The sequence below is a fragment of the Myotis lucifugus genome, unplaced genomic scaffold, assembly GCF_000147115.1.
Source record: "Myotis lucifugus unplaced genomic scaffold, Myoluc2.0 scaffold_88, whole genome shotgun sequence".
NCBI classification, from domain to species: Eukaryota; Metazoa; Chordata; class Mammalia; order Chiroptera; family Vespertilionidae; genus Myotis; species Myotis lucifugus.
Genome location: NW_005871136.1, coordinates 2,983,600 through 3,006,632, shown reverse-complemented (window position 1 = coordinate 3,006,632; position 23,033 = coordinate 2,983,600). Strand labels below are relative to the sequence as shown.

The following is a 23,033-nucleotide window of genomic DNA, read 5'->3' as shown; positions in this document are numbered from 1 at the left end:
TTATCTTCGAAAGAACAAGGTTAGACCAGACATTTTCACAGATTTCTTATGACTGTGAGTCAAAAAACTCCAGAGAAACAAAGCAGAATTTTATTTCAAGAAATATGCTTACACCTTTCTCAGATATTGTCTTCAAATGTGCTACTCACCTTCTGTGGGTTCAGAACTTTAATGACTTGTGTGATGGTCCCCGTATTAAATGCTGGGACAACGCTGCTGCTAGGAGACAGAAGCTGCAGCTGGAATGTCTGGGGAGAACAAAGGGCATCTTCAGAAAGAATAATACACTTAATATGATGTCAGAGAAGGCAACAAATAAAAAAGTCAGTGCTAGCTGGTTTGCCTTAGTGGATAGAGAAATGGCCTTTGGACTGAAGGGTCCTGGGTCCAATTCCGGTCAAGGGCACTTACCCAGGTTTTGGGCTTGATCCCCATAGGGCATTGGTTCTCAACCTTCTGGCCCTTTAAATACAGTTCCTCATGTTGTGACCCAACCATAAAATCATTTTCATTGCTACTTCATAACTGTAATGTTGCTACTGTTATGAATTGTAATGTAAATATCTGATATGCAGGATGGTCTTAGGCAACCCCTGTGAAAGGGTCGTTCGACCGCCAAAGGGGTCGCGACCCACAGGTTGAGAACCGCTGCCACAGGGGATGTGCAGGAGGCAGCCGATCAATGATTCTCTCTCATCACTAACGTTTCTATCTTTCTCTCCCTCTCCCTTCCTCTGTGAAACCAATAAAAATGTATTTTTTTAAAAAGTCAGACACCCAGATGATGGTTCAAGTAACAGATTTACTTATTACTACTTTCTACTTGTTTTCCAGAAATCCATAATTCAGAGTATGTGGGTAGACTATCACTTCCTGGTATTTATAAAATTCCAGAAAGTCTTTGATCATGAAAACTAGCAATGAGCCATTCTTCCTTCCCTTTCTGGTAGAAAGAACCTTATCCTACTAGTTTTCAAAAGGTGACCAATTCTTGTTCTGGCAACCTCACTTAACAGTAACTGATCAACTATTCAGGTTAAAAACAGGTGTCTGTGACTAAAAAAGAAACTAAAAAGAAATGAAAAGAAAAGCTTTCTAAAAATAACAAACCAGCATACCAGTCACTAACTACAGGCAGGGATGCGGAGACTTGAACTTTTGCTTTCTAAAGCAAAATTGGACTGTGTCAAGGCCTACTCCTGTGTGACAGAGGTGAAGGAAAGGCTGGCAGAGCCAGTTTGTTAATGGATCGCTCCATTGGGCACACAAGGTCCTAACAGAAAAATCACATGCAGAACTAGTCCATAGAAGAAAAGACCTGGAAAACCAAAGCCATCATCTGTTGCATGCTGATGGGTTTTGTTTGTTTACAGGTAACAAAGGTGGAAGTGCTATGAGCAATACAAGTAAACCATAGAATTTAAAAATATCTTTCCTGAAAGTTCAGTCTTCTAAAATATTAAGGAGGGAGTAGAGAGAGGGAAAGAGAAGGAGAGAAAAAGAGAGAAGTGAGAGAGAGAAGGGATGAGGAAAGAGAAAAAGGGGAGGAAGGAGAGAAGGAAGTCTATTCAGTCTTCTCTGAAGCCAAAAATTTTAAGAGTAGAGATTTAATCTCAATACACAGGTTTATTATTTCGTGTCATATTCATAATTCTATTGTCAAGATAAATTATGTAAGCTAAAATATTATTCACTTATTTATATTTATTTAATATAAGATGTCATCAATTATAATTCACACCATTATTTTATATACCACTGAGGGGGAAAAAACATGCTGCCAATTAAACTATGCCAAGGTATCAATTTTAAAATGTACCTCAATTTCAGAGATAATAAAAAGTAAAAATTAGTCATAGAATCTATGTACTATGTATGACATTTTGAAATTCAAGATATATCACTGTTATGCAAACAGGCATAGTTTATTTATTCATTTAAAATATATTTTATTGATTTTTACAGAGAGGAAGGGAGAGGGATAGAGAGTTAGAAACATCGATGAGAAACATCAATCAGCAATGAGCCATTCTCTTCCTTCCCTTTCTGGTAGAAAGAACCTTATCCTACTAGTTTTCAAAAGGTGACCAATTCTTGTCCTGGTAACCTCACTTAACAGTAACTGATCAACTATTCAGGTTAAAAACAGATGTCTGTGACTAAAAAAGAAACTAAAAAGAAATGAAAAGAAAAGCTTTCTAAAAATAACAAACCAGCATACCAGTCACTAACTACAGGCGGGGATGCGGAGACTTGAACTTTTGCTTTCTCTCCTGCACGCCCCCTACTGGGGATCGAGCCCGCAACCAAGGTACATGCCCTTGACCAGAATCGAACCTAGGACCCTTCAGTCCCCAGACCAACACTCTATCTACTGGGCCAAACAGGTTAGGGCCCAAGTGAGTTTTTAAAAAATAAGCCAGTCAATCTTTATTCAAAAGAAAAAGGCAAAGAAGACATTGTAGTACCTTTGGTACCGCAGCCTGGAAAACAAAGTCCGTCATGTCCAGCTCTGTGCTGTTAGAGGCCTGTATCGTTATCACCGTGACACTGGGGTTGGTGTTTGACCGTTCAAAGGTGAATTCTATCTTCAAGCCATTCTTACTGTATGCTGTGATGGAGGGGATGCCTGGGAAAGTACAGGAAGCTTAGCCTAATTGTAGTCAGCCTAATACTTATAAAATTATTATTATTTTGCTTTCTTCAATAACTTTAATAACATCAGTAATTGTACCTGTAGTGATGTCATTGAAGAGAGGCTGTGATGAAAGCCCATCCAACAAGAAGGGGGGCTGGGATATCTGAGGGGCTGAGGCAGGGGCAGGAGCAGCAGTTGGAGCACCTACAGGAAACAGTCCAACGTTAAGTCAATATTACCCAGCATGACAAAACTCACCAAGAAAATATAGGAGAAAAATATTTTGACCTCAGGTTAAGAGAAAGATTCCTTAAATAAGATGAATAATGCATAAACCATAAGTGGAAAGAACTTAAAATTCAAACACTTTAAAATGAGCAATGTCTGTTCATTAGAAAATACTATTAAAAAAATAGACCACATGCAGGAGAAAATGCTGCTACAAGACAACAAATGGATGAGTATCCAGAACTATAAATATCTTCCTACAAGTCAGTAAGAAAAAATAACCCAATTTAAAAGTGATAAGAGATAGGAACTAGCTATTCCCAGAAGGAATCTGAATGAAAAGGACATCTTATGAAAAAAGATGCTTAGTAATTAGGGAAATGGAATTTAAAGCCACATTGAGATACTACTTCACACCCAGTTCAGTGGTGAAAATTTCAATGTGATAATACCAGATACCAGCAAGAACGTGTAGCAAGGGGGACTTCTAACCTGTCATAGGGATATACACTGGCATAACCAAACTAGAGACAATTTAGCAACAATATAGCTGAACATGAGCATATACCTAAAGTTCCTCAACCTCAAAACTCGTAACATTTGAAGCTAGATGATTCTTTGCTGTGGGAGGCTGCCTTGTGCACTGCAGCATGTTTATCAGCACCCCGGGCTTCTACTCATTAAATGACAGTAACATTCTCCAGTTGTGACAACTGAAAATATCTGCTAAGCCCTGGTGGGCAAAATCTCCCCGTTGAGAACCAGGGCCTTTTCCACAAATTCTTACATATGTACACAGGAAAACTTGTATAAAAGTGTGCATAGCAAGATAGTTTCTAACAGGGAAATGCTGGATACAACCAAATGTCCATCATCAAGATAATGGGCAAGTAAATGGTGGTACATTGATCAAAGTAAACACTACACATACACAACAGTAATACTGTTAATGCACTAGAAGTACAGTTGACCCTTGAATAATGTGGAAGTTAGGAACACTGCCATTCCGCGCAGTCGAAAATCTATGTATAACTACAGTCAGATCTCCATGTGAGGATTCCCAACAAAGGAGTTGACCTTTGGACAACTCGAGTTTGAACTGTGAGGATCAACTGCACGGGTCAATTGAAAAGAATCCACTTATAAGTGGGCCAATGCAGTTCAAACCCACGTTGTTCAAGGGTTAATTGTACATTTAACATGAATTATTCATAGATTATTCTCACAAATACAATGTTCAGCAAAAAAGCAAGGTGCAAAAGAACACTCAGTTGGATATCATTTCTATAAAGGTAAAAATTGGCAAAACAATATTACACACTATTATAAAGAAATATACAGAAATGGTAAACACCAAAGCTAAACACTGCTTCAGGATAGACAACAGTTACCTCTGGGACCAAGAGGGAAGGAATTGAGGTGGAGGTACAAAGGGAATGTCAACTTCCATAATAATATTTTATTTTACAAGCTAAGTAGATCAAGGCATTTACTGAATTTTATAGATGTTAAATAATGCATAATAAAAATTTAACATACACACACCCTGGGAAGGGTAGTATGAAGGAGGGGGGGTGGGAGGGGATTACCAGATTACCATTTTTATTTGATATTTCCCAATAAGAACAAGAAGGATCATACAACTGAGGGTAAATGATAGAATAATGGCCATGAACTGAGAGAAATCAGAATTCTAAGAAGAGGTATAAGAAAATTCTGCAAAATAAAGAGAATGCATTTTATATTTAAACAGATTTCAAATTACTTATAAAATTAACTGAAAATATACCAATAAAAAAACTAAAAAATAAAGGAAGGGTGAAATATCCTTTTAAAAAATACCCAACTACACTAAGGGAAAAAACAACAAGCATGCTAAAAATTAGCAAGGAAGGTAGAAAAACAGATGACTAAGCAAAGCACAAGAAGTTAAAAACAAATATGACACTGCAGAACATGCAGTCAAGCAGATTGCCTATGAAGTATACAAAGAAATATTCATATAGTTCTAAGAGTTTATATAAATCTAAACTACTAATTTTCCCACAATTACCATTTTCAATTTCAGAAACGTGTTCCCATGGAAAATCAGAGGCTACCAAAATATATAGATAACATATGGGTCCCTAGGTCCCTTAGATTTTGGCTTTTTTCTCCTCCAAAGGTACAATAGGTAGTACCTTTTGTACTACCTATTAGGGAAACCACAGAAACTTGCTGTACCGATTCCTCTAAGAGCACACACTAAATTTATTTACAGATTTCCACTGATTTATATTACTGTGCTTTAGGATACAACTAATGATGGCTTAAGAATCTGTAACTCAAAAATGGGAAAATGTGTTTAAAACTCTAGACTTTTTGACACGTTATCATTTTGCTTTTTCATGTAACACTGGGAAAACAAGAAAGTAAGAACAAAAACAAAACAAAACATTAAGATTTCATGATAAATGAGTTAAGGACTCAAAAGGAATGTGGAAAAATAAAATTCATGTATAATGCAAAAATGTTGATATATATGAAACATGCCCTGTGAATGAAAAACTTGAAATTAACAAAATATTAGGGCCAATCTTTAGTCTGCTAGGGCTTGTAAAAAAATGATAGTACACAATACTTACGATTTTATAGTGAAACTGGTGGCAATATACATGGAGGTTAAGGTAAATAATATTTATCATGCACCTACCATGAGTCATACATGCACTAACTAAGTCACCATTCCTCATAAATACTGAGGTTAAGTATTTGTCATCTTTATTTTAAACAGATTCAGAAAGACTAAGTAACTTAGTCAAAGAAAGTAATCCAAAATAAGGACAAATTTTTGTAACTATGTTGTTGAAGCATTAGTTTAAGAAAAATCTGGAAACAAACAATAGTAAGGAATTGAATAAATAATGGTACAAAGTTCTTGATGAAATATTAGACAACCATTTAAAATTGTAAGTGTAATTGTAAAGACTACGTACTATTATGGAAATGCTAATATGTTAACAAATAAACTATACCGCCTACACACTATGTTTAAACTATGAGATTGTTTTTACTTTTCCATATTCCAGTATAGATTTGGCATTTGAGGACCTCAAAAGTACACAAGAAGTAACAGTTTAAAATTTTGTTTAAGAGCCCAGGCAGTGTGGCTCAGTGGTTGAATGTCAACCCATGAATGTAAAGGTAATGGATTCGATTCCTGGTCAGGACACATGCCCAAGTTTCAGGCTCCAGTCCCTGTAGGGGGCATGCTCTCTATCCCAGTCCCTTCCTCTCTCTCTAAAAAAATCAATAAAAACATTTAAAAAATAATAAAAATAAAAAAATTTAAGACACATATATAAGCTCCGGGAGGCTGTTGTATTAGAAAAAAATAACTTAGCCTGTAATAGGCAGTCTACAGGATCATTCATCATCCTTATTCTATGGCCAGTTTCTACTTGAGGTTAAAGTATAACTCTCCATTATACTTTTAAAGAAGTTATGTAAGCCAAAAACTATATACTACAGTGATCCTCTCAGACTTAGGGATTCATAACATTGCTGAACACATCAACTACAAAAGTCTACTACTAAAACAAAAATAAGAGCCCTAACCGGTTTGGCTCAGTGGATAGCGTCGGCCTGAGGACTGAAGGGTCCCAGGTTCGATTCCGGTCAAGGGCATGTACCTTGGTTGTGGGCACATCCCCAGTAGGGGGTGTGCAGGAGGCAGCTGATTGATGTTTCTCTCTCATCGATGTTTCTAACTCTCTATCCCTCTCCCTTCTTGTCTGTAAAAAATCAATAAAATATATATCTTTTAAAAAATAAGAAAAAAATTCCCAAATGAAAGTTATATTTGAATAATACTAGTATTAGTATAATTATTAGTGATTTCCTCTTTCCATAATAGGAAAGAAGGGAGCTCTTAAAAACTAACCATGAGTAGAAAGAAACCTAGAGAAAGTGATGCCTTTGGACACTAATTAAAAGCAAAGGTGACTTGGGATTTTTTTTTCCAGCCTGAAAGTTTTAAAATACAAGTAATTCTCCCCAAATTAAAAAAATGGACTTTAAGGAATCCCTAGTCTCTAGAGTGTTAGCATGGCACCTTATATCCCAGATGTTGTGGAGATTCTAATCTTGCTTCTGACTTACCTTTGCCCATCTTCAACTGATTGATGTGCTAGAAAGTCCATGTTCAGCGTAGTTTTTCCCCAAACCCTTATCCCTATCTCAGCATTAAATAATTCCACTCAGGCCTCACCTGTAAGGTTGATGTCTCCCAGCAAATCAAGAAGCTCTCCACCAGCAGAAGCTGGTTTGCTTGTAGGTACAGTTGGAATAACAGGTGTTATGTCATTTCCTCCCAACAAATCCAATAAATCATTGGCCTAAACAAGAAAATAATATCTCAATTTATTAATCATTTGCCTAGTCTACTTCTAATGCAAAGCTCTTTCAACATGTAAAAATGAAAGAATCATCAGTCAATCTAGGAATACTGAAGGGAATCAGCTAAGAGATTACAAGGAACTATTGATCATCAGTGTCCCCAGATAAGCCGGTAAAAAGCTACCTGGCTGGTAGGCTGTGGCCCAGAGGGTGGTGGTTTGGTCTCTAGCGGAGCTGGTTCTGTCTCTCCATTTGTCTGCACAATCTCCGTAGGACCATTTGTGGTCACTTTTTCCATGACAGGCATTCTCTCAAGCAGGGCAGACCTGAAAAAAATATCTGAAGTGGTTAAATTCCAGGCAGTTAATCTAGATTCCCTACCCAAAACAATCACTGTAACTACATTGGGGCCAAACATGAAAAGCCATCACCCCTCCCCACGCAACACATACATTAAAATAGAAGGTGGATTATAACAATACATGACCTAAATTCCTGACTGGATTGAGGGCAGGCAAGAAACCTTGAATGGACAAACTATCCACCTAAATCCCAAGAAGTTGAGATTTCACAGTGGTAGAGAAGTTGGAATGAAATCAAGGTAAATCAGTAGATATTAACAGGTTCCAATTAAGATACTGTATAACAGAAGGGGGCGGTGACACCAAAATGTTCATAGTAATATCAGATGAGATTCTCTAGAGAAAAATACAGCTCTCACTTCTTAAACCAAATAAAATGGAAAATGAAGCTAAATTTCTGTATCAAAAGAAAGGGGAGACAAGGAATGAAAGACCAGTTAACTTCTTTCTTTAGAGATTAGGCAGAATAGGAAATGAACAGAACAGAAGCAGTCAAGCAATTAGAACTGAACAGGGTAGTGAAGTCCAGTTAATAAGACATGAGGGATGAGTCTCCTTTAAGGATTATGACAAATAGTTTGGGATGCTAAGAGGCACTGCATTGCTTAGTTTCTTTTACTTACCTCATATGGTCATATTTCTTAAAAAGTGCATTATATTCTACTGCCCTCTGCTGGAGTTCCACATCAATGCTGCTTCCATAGATGGAAACCACTTTCTTTATTCGGCTTTGGGATAAAATGACAAATGAATTCAAATACCCAAAAGAAAGTTCATAGACAAACAGAAAGAATAATGTTTAAACCCGAGTTTTCTGGTTAAAATTTTGAAATACCTTTTCTTAATTTACATAATCTTTCAAAAACAAAACATCTTTCCTTCATCTTCATTCATCCAACATATACACAACATATACTGAAGTGAAAACCGTCACAATCCAAGTTCCTCAGAAGAACTCATAAAGAACCACACTGGCTTCCTTACTTATCCAGTGACCGGGCGTTCCACAGAATCAACAACAAAAGCAAGAAAAGTGACCCCTACACCCAAAAAGTCTCAAAAGAGAAAGTCTCTCACACAATCTCTTGGATCAACAAAGGCCCAGAATTTGAATTCCTTTTGGGTGGGGATGGGGTGAAGAGGTTATAGTTTTTCAGAAATAGCCTAGAATGTCTCATCCCATCTGTCTGATACCCTTTTGTAACTTGCCTTTTAGGGGGAAGGAAAGCCTTTGTTTACAGCTGTACTAACACTGAGGCCACAGCTAGCACCTTGTTTTGTATTCTGGGCTAAAACTCATTAAAAACAGTGCTACTCTTAAAAAACAAAAAACATATACATATATACCTCAACACCACCATCATCTCTCTCCCTCTCCCTTCCTCTCTGAAATCAATAAAAATATTTTTTTAAAAACTAAAAAACAAAACAAAATAGTAAACAGCAGAATTTAAAGACTTAAACACCACAACCCTCATGATTTTCTTACTATCCAGACATCTCAAAATATTATAAAACAGAACCTTTATATGGGGAAATAACTTCTCAATATGATATAAAGTCACAGTTAAAAATGAAAATGGACATTAGAAATCTGATTTTTTTAAAAATCACAAGCTCAAAATAATCTACGATGGGGTGTGCAAAGTATAGATGAAATAAGGATTAACCACAAAATGATGATTGTTATTGTGGTGTAATAGGTATATGCAATTCATTTTATTATTCTCTCTACTTTTGCCTTTGGTTGAAATTTTCCATAATAAAATGTTTTTCAAGATTACAAAACAATCTGTTCATCCTACTTTTTCTCCATACTCACTTTACAGTACAGGTGAATCGAGTAGAAAGCTTCATAATGGCAGTGAGGGCATAACCTCGTGTCACAGAGACGGACATATTAGAGATTAAGACACTTTCTAAAATATCCAACACTTCATCTTCTGTTACCTGAAAAGAAAAAAAAAAACAATGTACAATGAAATGTAAAAGTAAGTATCTAAATTTGATATCAAGTCACAGGATGCCACCAGAAAGACAATCCTACCATCACTACCAAAGCTTCTAACACAATCTGTTCTTTGCCAGGATAACTGTCCAAACTGATCCATCAACCAGAAGCAGGTGGAAGGTATGTTTAAAAAAAAAAAGTGGAAAATACCCATTGGGGGCTGAGAGGCATATTTAGCTGCAAGAGGCAGAAGTAGAGGAAGGGAAAAAAGTTACATAGAGTTCAAGTACTGTTGCCACAACTACTCCTAAAAGCCAGTCCTTTAATGAGCAAATGGAAATATGGCTATAGGTCTCATTTCTTCTTGTTTAAATCAACCAGAGAGTAAGGGAAACAATATAATTCCCTCTGACAAAGTGGGGAGTGGATCCCAAGGTGGTTTTTAAAGTCTCAAAATGGCTCAATAAGTTCCACTTCAAAAACTGACAGGTTTCCCAATATAACTCCGGTATTATTTCTTTTAAAAGTTTTTAAGAAATCAACCACAACTCCTCACTAAACACAGCCCGCTTATGACCGAAATCACTCTTTTCCCCATCTTTGACCAAGAGGAATAAGGGTTACCTGAATAGGCTCTTCCTCTTCACATTGGCCAGATATGAGAAGATCTCCATATTCACCTATACACCATGCAGCTACTTGTACCAAAGGTTGCTGTCAAAACAAAGTCACTGTTTGTCAAAGATTTTAATCCTGACAAAGAGTAATGCAAATCATAGGTCATCTCATCATAAACGTCAAAACTGAGATACATCTAAGTGTTAGTAATAAGAACATACAAGAAAAATAAAGTGTAATTTCCTCCCAAAGCAGGAAAAAAAAGGCAAATGAAGTACTTACTTGAGAATAATCACCAAGAATTGCTTTGTATAAGCGCTGGACAGTATAGGCATGCATCTCTACACTATTGGTTATTAACTGGATCAAGTTGGGAACTGCATCATCACGAACATAACTTCCTGCCTAAAAGGAAATGCAGACAGTTACCCCTAGAAACACACAATGATGATAAACGTCAGCTATTATTATCGCTGTTAAAAGGAGACTACAAAAAAAACAAACCCTTCAAAGATAAAGTTGATTCCAATTCTCGGGTTCATAAGCAGCTCAAACTTCAAAGTCTTACTTATTTAAATGAATATTCCAATTTTTTTAATTTTATAAAAAAATAAAATCTCCTCTTTGTCCAAAGTAAAAGAAAAATATAAAGACTTAAAAATTTCAAGAAGTTACTAGCTACATAAAGAATAGGTAAATTTTACATAGTAGCCTTCATTGTTATAATTCAGTTCCTTTTTGATATTGGTACTTTAGCCTCTGAGCCTATATCAAATATAGTAAAAAATAAATCCATGAAGAGTTTTTTTAAAAATTTCAAGAAGACCTTTTCTACACAAAGCAGATAAGGTACAGGGGTGGACAAAAGTAGGTAATTTATCAGCCATAATTACCTAAAAGATAAATCATAAGCAAGGATACAAAATAATAACAATAAGACAAATAATAAAAATAAATACAATAATTAATAAATAATATAAGAATAAACTCTGTTTTGTGTGCTCAGAACTGTAAACCTACATTTGCCCACCCCATTTGGTATTTCAAAATTTAAGAAGTACATTCACTGGGAACTGAGTTACAACAAACTCTCCCATCCCACAACTCCCCAAAAAATGTTAAAATTATATGGACTAGCTAAAGTAGTCATGTTATATTGGAGGATGGCAAGAGAAGTGTACATGAATAGCTCAAATGGGGCATATTAAGAGTAACTTTTATAAAACTTGAGTTTATTTAAAGCCTTGCACTGTTCTTTAAAGACTAGAATTTATAAATATTACAGAACTAACCATTAGTCCCAGGAGTAGGAATTATTCTGTATTTTATTATCCACCCTTTTTTATTACTTGGAGTTTTTAATGTCCTCTGGAGTTTTTAATAGTATCTCTGGAAGTCTGAGATACTGTTTGAATCTATGGAACAAAGTAAAGCTATTTAACCTATGAGGAACTAAATCTTGGCCTTGTCCAGGCATTATGACAGCCAGGCTCACAAGACATAAAACTGTGCCTAATATCAAGCGATCTTCATCAATCTCCAATTACTGGACAGAAGAGCGGATATGATTTACAACACTGAGCCAAGCCAAACCATATGTTGTTGGAAAGCACAAAAGAAAAGGGGAAAAAAATTCTCAGGTGATTGAGATACCCCACTTGTATTTAAGAAATACAAAAACAGCCCTAACCGGTTTGGCTCAGTGGATAGAGCATCGGCCTGCAGACTGAAGGGTCCCAGGTTCGATTCTGATCAAGGGCATGTACCTTGGTTGTGGGCACATCCCAGTAGGTGGTGTGCAGGAAGCAGCTGATCGATGTTTCTCTCTCATCGATGTTTCTAACTCTCTATCCCTCTCCCTTCCTCTCTGTAAAAAATCAATAAAATATATTTTTTTTAAAAAGAAATACAAAAACAGAAGGAGAAGTTTGGGAAAATGGTGAAAAAGAAAAGGTGAGAAGCTAAAAAGCAGAAAATTTGTGGTATAACTTAAATATTTGCATTCTTATGGGAGAAAACAGAGTGTTTGAAATAAAAGGATGCATCAACAGGATATAATTGACACTTATAGACTAATTCATCCAACAACAGCAGAATACAATTTCTCAAGTTCACATGCAACCTTCACCAAGACAGACCACATTGTGAGCCATAAAAAATACCTTAAATTTAAAAGGATAGAAATCATATAAAATTACACTAGAAAGCAGTAACACAAAGATAGCTGAGAAATTTCCAAATAGTTTGAGATTAAACAACATGGTACTAAATAACACATGGGTCAGAGAAAACATCGGAAAAATTATTAAAAACACCAGTTATCTCGCATGAACATAGATGAAAATATCCTTTAAAGATATTAGCAAATCAAATACAATAATGTATAGAAAGAATTATATACCATAATCAGTGGGATTTATGGTTCAACAACCATAAACTGATTATAATAATCCCACACATCAACAAGCTAAAGAAAAATCATATGATCATAGTAAGAGAATATAGGTCAATAGGAAAAATGAAAAATAGGAGCATTTTTTAAAATGGTTTTGAGTTCTGATAAACATTTTTCTTAAACTAATCAAATTTGTAAATGTTTACCTTCATGGTATCTACCTCTGGTAACATAATTACACACAGATAGTTATATTTCCTTTATATGCCACTACACTTTCATTTTTACTCTGACATCTCTAATCCCTATTAATCAAACAATAGAAAATCTCCAAAATTCTGGACAACAAAGAAAAAATACCTCATAAAACTGTAATCTTAAATCCAGAACAAATGTAGTCATTCAAAACCTTCCTATGGCTTCCTAACACATTCACAATAAAACCCAAACTCCTGTGAGGCCCCAAATAACCTCGCCCTGTGTTAATGTCACCAATCTCTGCCTTCACTTACCTTCTTGCTCTCCAAGCAGGCCAAGCTTATTGCTACCTAATGTCTTTGCAACCCCTGCTGTTCTCTCAGATTAGTATACTCCTTTCCCAAATCTTTGCATGGCTAATTTCATTAAGTTCTCTACTCAAACATTAGCTCCTCTGAGTGACCTGCCCTGAATACTCCACCTAAAATACTTGGCCCATTGCCCCATATTCCATCCTCCTCGGCCATCATCGTAGTCCCTCATGCTGTTTTAGTGTTTCTTGTAGCATTTTCCCTTGCCTGACAGTATAGTACATATTTCCCCATGAATTTCCTATCTCCCCCACTAGAACGTAAGCTTCATGAGAATAAGGGCTTTCTCTGCCTTAATCAGCACATTCAGCAGTTAGTATATGTTGACTTAAAAAAGCTACTTACCGTTGTCAGAACACGCATAATTGTGTCTATATGCCACCGTTTGGAAGGTGCATACCTAAAAAAATAATGGCACCAGGTGAAGAAATTGGAACCTGTAAATTATACTGTGCTCAGTGACTTTCAAAAATCCTGCCTATTATCATAAGTGATTATATTTGGGGACATTTCACCTTCAAATCTAGCAGCAATACCCATTTCCCAGGGTGATGAAATGGCACACTGTCAAACTCAGATGGTCTACATAGTATTGCAATAGGAGTTGCTGAGCTAAGAAAAGAGACTCGTCTGAGAAAAACAAAGTCAGATCAAGAGAGGATAGAAAGAAGAAAAGCGACTGTTCCCAGACCCAGACAATACCAGGACTAGGAACTTGGTCCCTTAAATTCACAGTGGAAAGTATAGAAATAATCGTACAACCAAAATCTTTAGGTACTTCTTCCTAAAAGTTTTACACTCAACCACAATTCAGATGCTGAAACATCTATATCCTCATAAAGAGGGCATCATGGATGAGAGGTTAAAGAACAGATTATAGGAGGATTATAAATCCCAGGTTTTATATAAGAGGGATTTTTGGAGGGGGGAGGGGTCTTAGTATACTTAAATGCTGGCTATCATGGCCTCCTCAAAGCTAATTTCTAATTGGGAGAGCTTGAAATAAATGTTACATGTTTTAAACATGTTTACAACATTCTTCTCATCTTTTAAAAATGCTTTTTAAAATTCCAAGCATCTTTTATTAATGAAGGTAAAAATCAAATCTTACTTTTCTGCAGCAAGAAAGATTCCAGATGCACAGTCTGCTTTAAATTCTGGCTCACAGGAATCCAGAAAATAAAGTAACTCCTTCATCATGCCTCGGATATTATTCCCATTTACCAGGGCAAAACTCAATTCCATTGCACGCCTTGCAGGGGAGAAATTACAAAACAAAACAAAAAAGAAACCAGTTATAGTTACTGTGGGAATGAAACAAAGACCCAGGGGTTTTCTCTCCGAACACCAAGCACTGGCGGATGTGCTCATGTTCTTGCATGATCCTGTGATCCAATCTTTGCACACAAGATAACAAAAGTTATCAAAATTAGTTTTTCTATTTTGAATCTTCGTCCAACACTTTCTTCAACACTAAGAGAGACACAACTGATCAAAAATGTAGTTTGGGTTCAATATTCTATTCTATAAAGCTGAAATTTAGAATACTTAAAAGGCTCAAAAAGAGTCAACAAAATTATTACCCAAAGATATCTCTCTGCATTTATTCCTTAAAAATGTAATATATAAAGTCATCATACTCTTTTATAACACTCACTTCTGTCCAAAGATGATGTAACACAGTTTATGTCGAGGTATGTGGGAAATTTTCATAAACACAAACCTTGAGGGCATTACACTAAGTGCAGTAAGTCAGACCGAGAAAGATAAATACTGCAGGATATCGCTTAAATGTGGAGGCAAAAAACACAGAGAAATAGAGACTAGAACGGTATTTACCAGGGCCAAGGGGGTGGGGAGTAGAAGAGATGTTGGTCAGAGGGTACAACTTCCAGTTATAAGATGATTAAGTTCTAGGGATCTAATTGTACAGCAGAGTGGTTAAAGTTAGTAACACTGTATTATATACCTGAAATCTGCTAAGAGAATAGACCTTAAATGTTCTTACCACACACAAAATATACAGTAATTATGTAATACTAGAGGCCCAGTGCAAAGATATTGGCACCAGTGGGGTCTCTTGGCCTGGCCTGCAGAAATCGGGCCAAAACCGGCTCTCCGACATCCCCTGAGGGGTCCTGGATTGCGAGAGGGTGCAGGCCCCCACCGGTGCACAATCAGGGCCGTGAAGGGACCAGGGGAGGGCTCCAGGGCATGTCTGGCCCATCTCGCCCAGTCCCCATCGGCCGGACCTCAGCAGCAAGCTAACCTACTGGTTGGAGCATCTGCTCCCTGGTGGTCAGTGAGCGTCAGAGCAACTGGTGGAATGGTTGAACGAATGAATGGTCGGATACTTAGCATACTAGGCTTTTATTATATAGGATGATGCAGTGTGTTAGCTAATGCTATGATGATAACTGTTTTGCAATATATGACTGTGTTAAATCAATGCATTGCACACCTTAAATTTACAGAATGTTTTATGTCAATTATATCTCAATAAAGCTGGGGGGAAAAACTGAAAGAGAGAATGAGGGCTATGAAAAGGAAAAAAGGGCATGTGCTATGAGGGCAAATAAAAGTTTTTATAACTGCCTATCAAATTTGCTAACCAAGGCAAAATGGAAATGTTTAACATAAAAGTTATAAGGTTACTATATACACCTTTTCATATTTGGTCAATAACATCAAACATAGTATATAGATTGACTTTCAAAAATATTCATTTACTAAGTAGAAAGTACTGTCATCTTAGCTAATTTATAAGCAATAAAAAAATCAATCCTTATAGAAATACAGTAACAGATAATTCTCATATAATGCTTAGATACTTTATTTATATTAATCCAGTTAATCCTGCATAATCCTAGAAAATGGGTTCTATTGTATGGGAATTTTACATATGGGACAACTGAAGCACTAAAAGGTTAAGTAACTAGACCACATCTATTACGGGCAGAGGCAGGATTCAAAATAAGGCAGTCTGGTAGTCAAGGAGATACAGATTTTACTTTTGAAATGCACAGGCCAGTAACAAGCTAGAGAAAAACAAAACAAAATAGGAGTCAGAAGGCCTGATTTCTATTCCCAGGTCTGCCTCTGTACAAGCGGTACAGTTTAGAGTAAGTCATTTGATTCCTTTGGGGACTATATTTTCACTTATCTGTTAATTGAGAATAGAAGTAATTGCCTAGTCTCACTGGCTTGCTCAGAGAACTAAGAGGGCGTTCATAGGTTGTTTACTTTGCAAGGCACTATGTGAAAGTTGTTATAGCTGAGTCAAGATCTTATCTTTAGATTGTCCAAGCATTTAGTACGTGTTCTCCACAAACAAAAGGAACTCAATAGCAATAAATGATAGTTAAAAAAAAAATGTTTGTTATGTGAATGGTTTCAGAGATCACTTAAAATCTAATTTGTTCTGGATTTGAACATACAACCACAACTAAACATTCACTGGACCAACTATAGCTAGGTTTTACAAACATCTATAATCCTTCTAAGAGGAGAACCAGTAGAGCTACTCCATGGAGAAAAAAATGTAAGCCGTTAGAAAGTGCTATCTACCTGCTTCCGAACATCATTCCTAGATGCACTGTTCTAAAAAACACAGCTGCCTCTAGTATCTTAGGGCATAAGTACTGTGAGAAAAAGTGTGCTGTCAGCAATTTGAGTTTCAGCATCGTGATAAAACACTTAGCCGATGGATCACTCTGTATTTTCATCCTCCAACACACAAAGCACAGTACTTCTGTTAAGTAACCTTTTGCCAAGCTTATCTCTTCATTGGTTTTATTTATCAAAGAACCAAGGACAACTTCATTGTGCACTGAAGTCTTCCTTTTTGGCCTCCTTCATTGACCTAACCCCTTCTCCCTGCCAATCCTTTCTAAAAAAGGATTTACTCTGCAGAAAATTCATCTATGAAAATGAGGACAATACATAAAGGTCAACATTCTCACTTCCAAAACTATTACAAAGTTAGCAGGTGGGGTGGAGGCAAAGAACTATCAATAATCTGTTACCGTTTTATTGAGACATCCAAATCTTTTAGACAGTCCACAATGGTGCTTCTGTGCCTCTGCACTGCATTATGATCTGTCTGCACAGTCTTCAACAAGGATGTCAGAGCTACATATCTGCATGAAACAAAGTTGCAGAAGAACAGAATTAAAATGTAAAATTCAGGGTGGTTTTTTCCTGCCTAAAATAATGACAAAAAATGTCTAAAGACTAAGGGAAAGCACATATTTTAAACATTTAAAAGAAAGACAATAACTATAATGGTAACATTTTAAAGGCATAGAAGACACATTAAGGTAATGACAACCAGAAGAAGCCTTGGATTTAGAATATTTGCATTCATGGTCAAGTCTAAAAGTGATTGACTCAATTATTTCAAGTTCTTCCAAATAGTACAACAAAATAAGCATATAGTATGCCTTTTCAGGCCTTAGCCCAAAAATGCAAAAGGAAATTATTTCAATTTTACCATTTGTATTTACTCTGCTTTTGAGACTCGTACCAAATTTTGAGTATAACATCCAAGTATTAAAAATTATTCTGGAAGGAGGAGATAATTCAGGATACCACAATAATTATTTCCACATTTTTTTTCAAGCTTAACATGGTAAGAAAAATGTTTTTCTCCTGATTAAAAGAGGGAAAAAGGCAAACTACAAATAAAAGATAATACTAATAAATTCATCTACTTTAAGTCGTCAGCCTGGCCAGTGTGGCTCAGTTGGTTGGGTGTCGTCCTGTGTACCAAAAGGTTGCTGGCTCAATTCCCAGTCAGGGCACATGCTCAGGTTGCATCCCCGGAAGGGGGCATGCAGGAGGCAGCTCATCAATGTTTCACTCTCGCATTGATGTTTCTCTCTCTCCCTCTCCTTTCCTCTCTCTAAAAATCAATTTAAAAATCTTAAAAACAAAACAAAACAAAAAAAACACACCACACAAACTAAATGGAATGGCCAAACACGTTCCATATTGGGTCAGTAAACTACAGGCTACCTGCAAATATCCAGTCCTCTGCTGTCTGGTTTTGTAAATAAATTTTTATCAGAACAGCAACATTCATCATTTATATGATCTATGACTGTTTTCATGCCAACAGGCAGAGCTGGGTAATTGCCACAGAGACCAAAGGCCCACAGAGCCTAAAAGATTGACCATTTGGTCCTTCACAGAAAAAGGTAATGACTCCTGATTTATAGTATAAAGACATGTAAAAATTAAACCAGAGGCAAATCCTCAAATTCTTTACAAAACAGTAGTTTTAAGACTAGACTAAAACAGAAGTCCTGAGTTTCCTCAGCTGAAGTTCTAGATAAGTCACTTAATACATGTGTGATATTGAGCAAGGTTACTCTTGAAAACAGACTTTATAATAACAAAATATAAGACATTTTTCAATTGCTTTACCTAATATTCTTGTCATTGTTCAATAAGAAACGACCCAGGATATTTATGGCTAGGACCTAAAGAAAAATAGCATAGGTTAAAAATCTAGAAAAATTAAAGATTTCTATTGTTTAAGGATCACTTCTGGCCTCTGTTGAGTGAAACTATTTATAGGCGGTAGTTGGTATTTTATGGCCTGGAAAGACCAGAAAGTTCATAAGATAAATGATGGTGTTTGTTGCACAACAATGTGAATGTACTTAATGCCACTGAACTACAGACTTAAAAATTGTTAAAATGGTAAATTTTATGCTATATTCTAGCATTATTTTTTTTTAATGAAGATGATCTCTATACATGAATATGGACTAGTTTCAATATAACATTAAGTGAAAAAAGTAAAGTGCAGAACGATATACATGATATGCTACCATTTTGTTTGAAAGGTGGGAAGAGGAAAAGAACTAACCTAAGTTATTTTGGTTAATGTAATCTAAAAAGAACTATACAAAAATATTGTATTATAGTAAGTTTATTTCTTATAAGACTATGGACAAGTTATTCTTATATTAATAAATGATTGAAAGAATGAGTAAAATCATGAGGGAAAATTCTTCCTTACAGAAGAATTTCAATTATTTAATGAGGACAAAATGAGGGAAAACAGGAAAGTATCATTAGATTCACCACCCTAACAACTGCTGCAGACAAGATCTTCTGATGAATAAAATTGATGGGCAAAAGTCTGAGGAGAACAAGATATCTGCATAGTCTTAAAGCATCTCCCCCAAAATATTACAAAGGGAAAAATTACAAAGGGAAAAATAACTTTACAGTGGAGAGACACAGCAGACACCACCTTAACCAATGATCAAGTTAATATCACCAGTAGCGAGACAAATAGATATAGCATGTACCTCCTGATATGATATTAAGAAAGGCACATCACTTCTATGAGAGTCTTGCCAAAAAAACATAACCTCAATCTAATTATGATAAAGTATCAGAGAGAGCCAAATTGGAGGACGTTCTAAAAAGTAACTGATCAGCCCAGCCAGCGTAGCTCAGTAGTTGAGCATTGATCTATGAACCAGGAGGTCAGGGTTCGATTCCCAGTCAGGGCACAAGCCTGGGTTGTAGGCTCGATCCCCAGTGGGGGGTATGCAAGAGGCAGCCGATCAATGATTCTCTCTTATCACTGATGTTTCTACCTCTCTCTCCCTGTCCCTTCCTCCCTGAAATCAATAAAAATATATTTTAAAAATAAAAATAAAAAGTGATCAGTGCTCTTCAAAGTGTCAAAGTCATGAAAGAAAAGGAGAGATAGAGGAACTGTCACAGACTGGCGGAAACTAAGGAGATGTGACAATGAAATGCAAAGTGGAATCATAGATTAGCTCCTGGAACAGGAAAAGGACATTAGTAAGAAAATTGGTGAAATCTAAATAAAGTCTATAATTTAGTTAATGGCATGGTACCGATATTAATTTCTTAGTTTTGATAACTACATATAGTTATGCAAGATGTTACAGTACAGAAAGCTAAGTGAAGGGTGTACAGAAACTCAACTGTTTCTGTAAGACTAAATTATTTCAAGTTAAAAGATTTTAAAAGTGGGGAAGAGAAGAAATACACATATACAAACACATTTAAATAAAAACAGCTCTGAAAAAATACATTATAAAATGGTAACAGTACTTCCCACTAGTAGAATTTAGAGTCAACATGTGAAAGCTACAGGCAGATGTTTTCTTCCCTACATATCTTCTGTAATGTTTGAATTGTTTTACTTTATGTGTTTATTTCTATATAAAAGCAAATATTTAAGACATTCTTTCCAAAAGTTAATTTTCAAATGGAATTCATTTCCAAAGTGCTAAATCCAAATCAATTATTCTAAATGAAATGTTTAGGGAGAAGAAAATATTTTAAAAGACTTACTCGCAGTCCACTCTCTGACTTAATATCCATGATAGTCAAAACCGTTTCATAAAGAATAGCATTTCCTACATTTTTACTAGTCTCTGTATTAGTGGCAACCTGAAAAGACACAGAGGGCAGTACACAATGATAAAACAATGCTTCCAAAAAATATCCAGAAGTAACAAGAGACATTTTGTAATTGATTATAGTCACCAATGAGAAAACACAAATAAAAACTGCTCCCTATCAACACAATCATTCCACTCCCTGCTATACTAAGATGAACATTTAATATAAATATAATGCAAGTTTGGTCTACTCACCTGTGCTAATATATCATTCATAGCTTCACTTGAGTCATCATCATTTCGTCCTAAAATTCTTAATAACCGTAAAATTCGTACCTAATGTGCAAAATATGAGAAATGTCAACAAATTATGTCTGGAACAAAGGAACTTTTTGCTTGGTATGAAATTCAAGTATCTTAAATTAAGTCTAAGATCTCCCTTAGAAATGGTCAAAATTCAAACAGAAGAATTTTAAACATTATCTCTAGAGACATGACATATGTTTCTGTGTCTTAATGAAGTTATTAGACAACCACACTGTGCCACTCCACAGCTAAAGGATGCCACCACCTGCAGAGCTGCATTACAGGCTTACCACGGAGACACTGAGGTTCAGTTCCAGACCACAGCAATAAAGTGAGTATTGCAATAAAGCGAGTGGTAACCTTTTTGCTGGTGGAGGGTCCTATTTTCAATTTGTAAAAAATAAAATGCAACATCTGCAAAGTGCAATAAAGCAAAGCACAATAAAACAAGTATGCCTGTATACTGATAAGTCTCTATGTAGTACATAATTTTGATTATTACAACTATAATCTCATTCTATTAATCTAATAAAATACAGACTTGTGTAACTATTCATTTATTAACTATCAAATTTCTACCTGACACAAACTTAAAAGGGATGAAATGCTCTATTCAAAGCAATTAAACTCAAACCAAATATTCAAAGCTTTCTTTCAAGCTCACCTGCAAAAAGGGGTCACTGATACCAGAAACATCATGTTCTGGTGAATATCCGGACATGATGAGGTTCTTTAGAATACGAACTAATTGGGGCACAAGCTGCAGGGAAGAAAGATGCATCAAAAAACAGTGAACATCAAAGACTTTCTCATGAATAGGCAGGTAATTTGGCTTAGAAAAAGGGTACAAGGGTCTTAGTCCAAGCAAATTCTATTGATACAATATACTAGTATATTGTTAGTGTTAGTGTTAGTTAAATACAACTTAGGAGGCTCTAGCCAGTTTGGCTCAGTGGAAAGAGCGTCGGCCTGCAGACTGAAGGGTCCCAGGTTCAATTCCAGTCAAGGGCACATGCCTGGGTTGCGGGCTCAGTCCCCAGTAGGAGGCGTGCAGGAGGCAGCCAATCAATGATTCTCTCTCATCACCGATGTTTCTATCCCTCTCCCTTCCTCTCTGAAATCAATAAAATTTTATATATTTATATATATATAAAATCTTTCTTAGGAGTATTTTTACCAAGAACAATTTAAATTCAGATAAAATTAGACTTTTTAACTCCAGAGTTATATATGCAAAGATACTACAATAACAGCCAGTCAGAAAGCCTATGGGAACTAAGTAAAACAGATGCCTATGAAGCATATTGCATTTCTACTTCTATAGATTGACATACTTAGGTGTGGCACAAACATGCTCAGTTTTTATCCGTTCACAACATTTGGATATAGTGCTCGCTTCACATATACAAACATCTGAATATAAAATGGTATCATACCCCAAATACTGGTGACCTTATTAAAATTATAGTTTTAAAACATACTATCTCAAATTGAGAAAAAAAAAATTTTCTCCTCTTGAGATAGGACTAGTTATGTCTTTTTCCAACTAACAACAGAGAATACAAAAGCCTCCAACATTGACCAAGTGTTCAACATTGACCACACAAAAAATTGTATCTTTTACCTTAAGATGATGCCAAAACCATGAATAATTTCCTTTCCCTATTCTCAACTCATATGACACCATTTTCAGTAAAATTTAATTTCAGCACCTAATTATACAGACTGATCTGTCACCTGTTTTCTTGTCTAATCTTACTAAGGAAAACTCTACATTCCTTATGGTCAAAATTCCCTTCTTGTCCTTCCTATACTTTGTTCATTTAGTCATAACACAAGAAGAGGCAATTTAATTACCAAGCTGAACTTAAATATGCTTTAGATGTTATTATTCATTTCGTTCTGTTGATCAATCATTTAATGTTAAAACCCTAATCCAATATGTTTGCCACAATAGGAACTTTTCCAGTCTCCAACTAAAAACTCAATTTAGCTACACAAACTCTAAATACCTAAAAATTAACAAGTGTCCACAGTGAACTGAATCACCTTTCTTTCTGAGGCAATCAGAACAGCCCCAACTTTGCTACATATAATTATTTTTTCTCATTGTATTTGGACTCTGTCTCCTCCCTACTCCCCAACTCTAAAAGGGAATCAAGATCAAAACAAAAGTCAAGAATGCCCAAGGT

General features: G+C 35.9%; 1 protein-coding gene and 1 non-coding gene across 8 annotated transcripts in view; both read right to left on the bottom strand.

Annotated features, from left to right (window-relative positions):
• AP1G1 (adaptor related protein complex 1 gamma 1 subunit) overlaps positions 1-23,033 on the bottom strand; it is a 78,168-nt gene that overhangs the window by 5,714 nt on the left and 49,421 nt on the right. For 4 of the 7 annotated variants that reach the window (XM_006091192.3, XM_006091191.3, XM_023756027.1 and 1 more), the window contains 16 exons: positions 21,506-21,601; positions 20,791-20,871; positions 20,486-20,584; positions 18,566-18,621; positions 17,164-17,277; positions 14,250-14,390; positions 13,484-13,538; positions 10,457-10,579; positions 10,181-10,270; positions 9,428-9,555; positions 8,229-8,333; positions 7,428-7,569; positions 7,116-7,242; positions 2,735-2,842; positions 2,469-2,629; positions 150-248 (listed from right to left, as the gene is read on the bottom strand). In XM_006091192.3, coding sequence (XP_006091254.1) covers positions 150-248; positions 2,469-2,629; positions 2,735-2,842; positions 7,116-7,242; positions 7,428-7,569; positions 8,229-8,333; positions 9,428-9,555; positions 10,181-10,270; positions 10,457-10,579; positions 13,484-13,538; positions 14,250-14,390; positions 17,164-17,277; positions 18,566-18,621; positions 20,486-20,584; positions 20,791-20,871; positions 21,506-21,601 — 1,725 coding nt within the window. The remainder of the gene's footprint in view (positions 1-149; positions 249-2,468; positions 2,630-2,734; positions 2,843-7,115; positions 7,243-7,427; positions 7,570-8,228; positions 8,334-9,427; positions 9,556-10,180; positions 10,271-10,456; positions 10,580-13,483; positions 13,539-14,249; positions 14,391-17,163; positions 17,278-18,565; positions 18,622-20,485; positions 20,585-20,790; positions 20,872-21,505; positions 21,602-23,033) is intronic. The other 3 variants (XM_023756029.1, XM_023756030.1, XM_023756028.1) reach the window with 2 other exon arrangements.
• LOC111826537 lies at positions 16,791-16,876 on the bottom strand. The gene has a single exon (XR_002829890.1). It is a non-coding gene; the product is annotated as a small nucleolar RNA SNORD71 (small nucleolar RNA).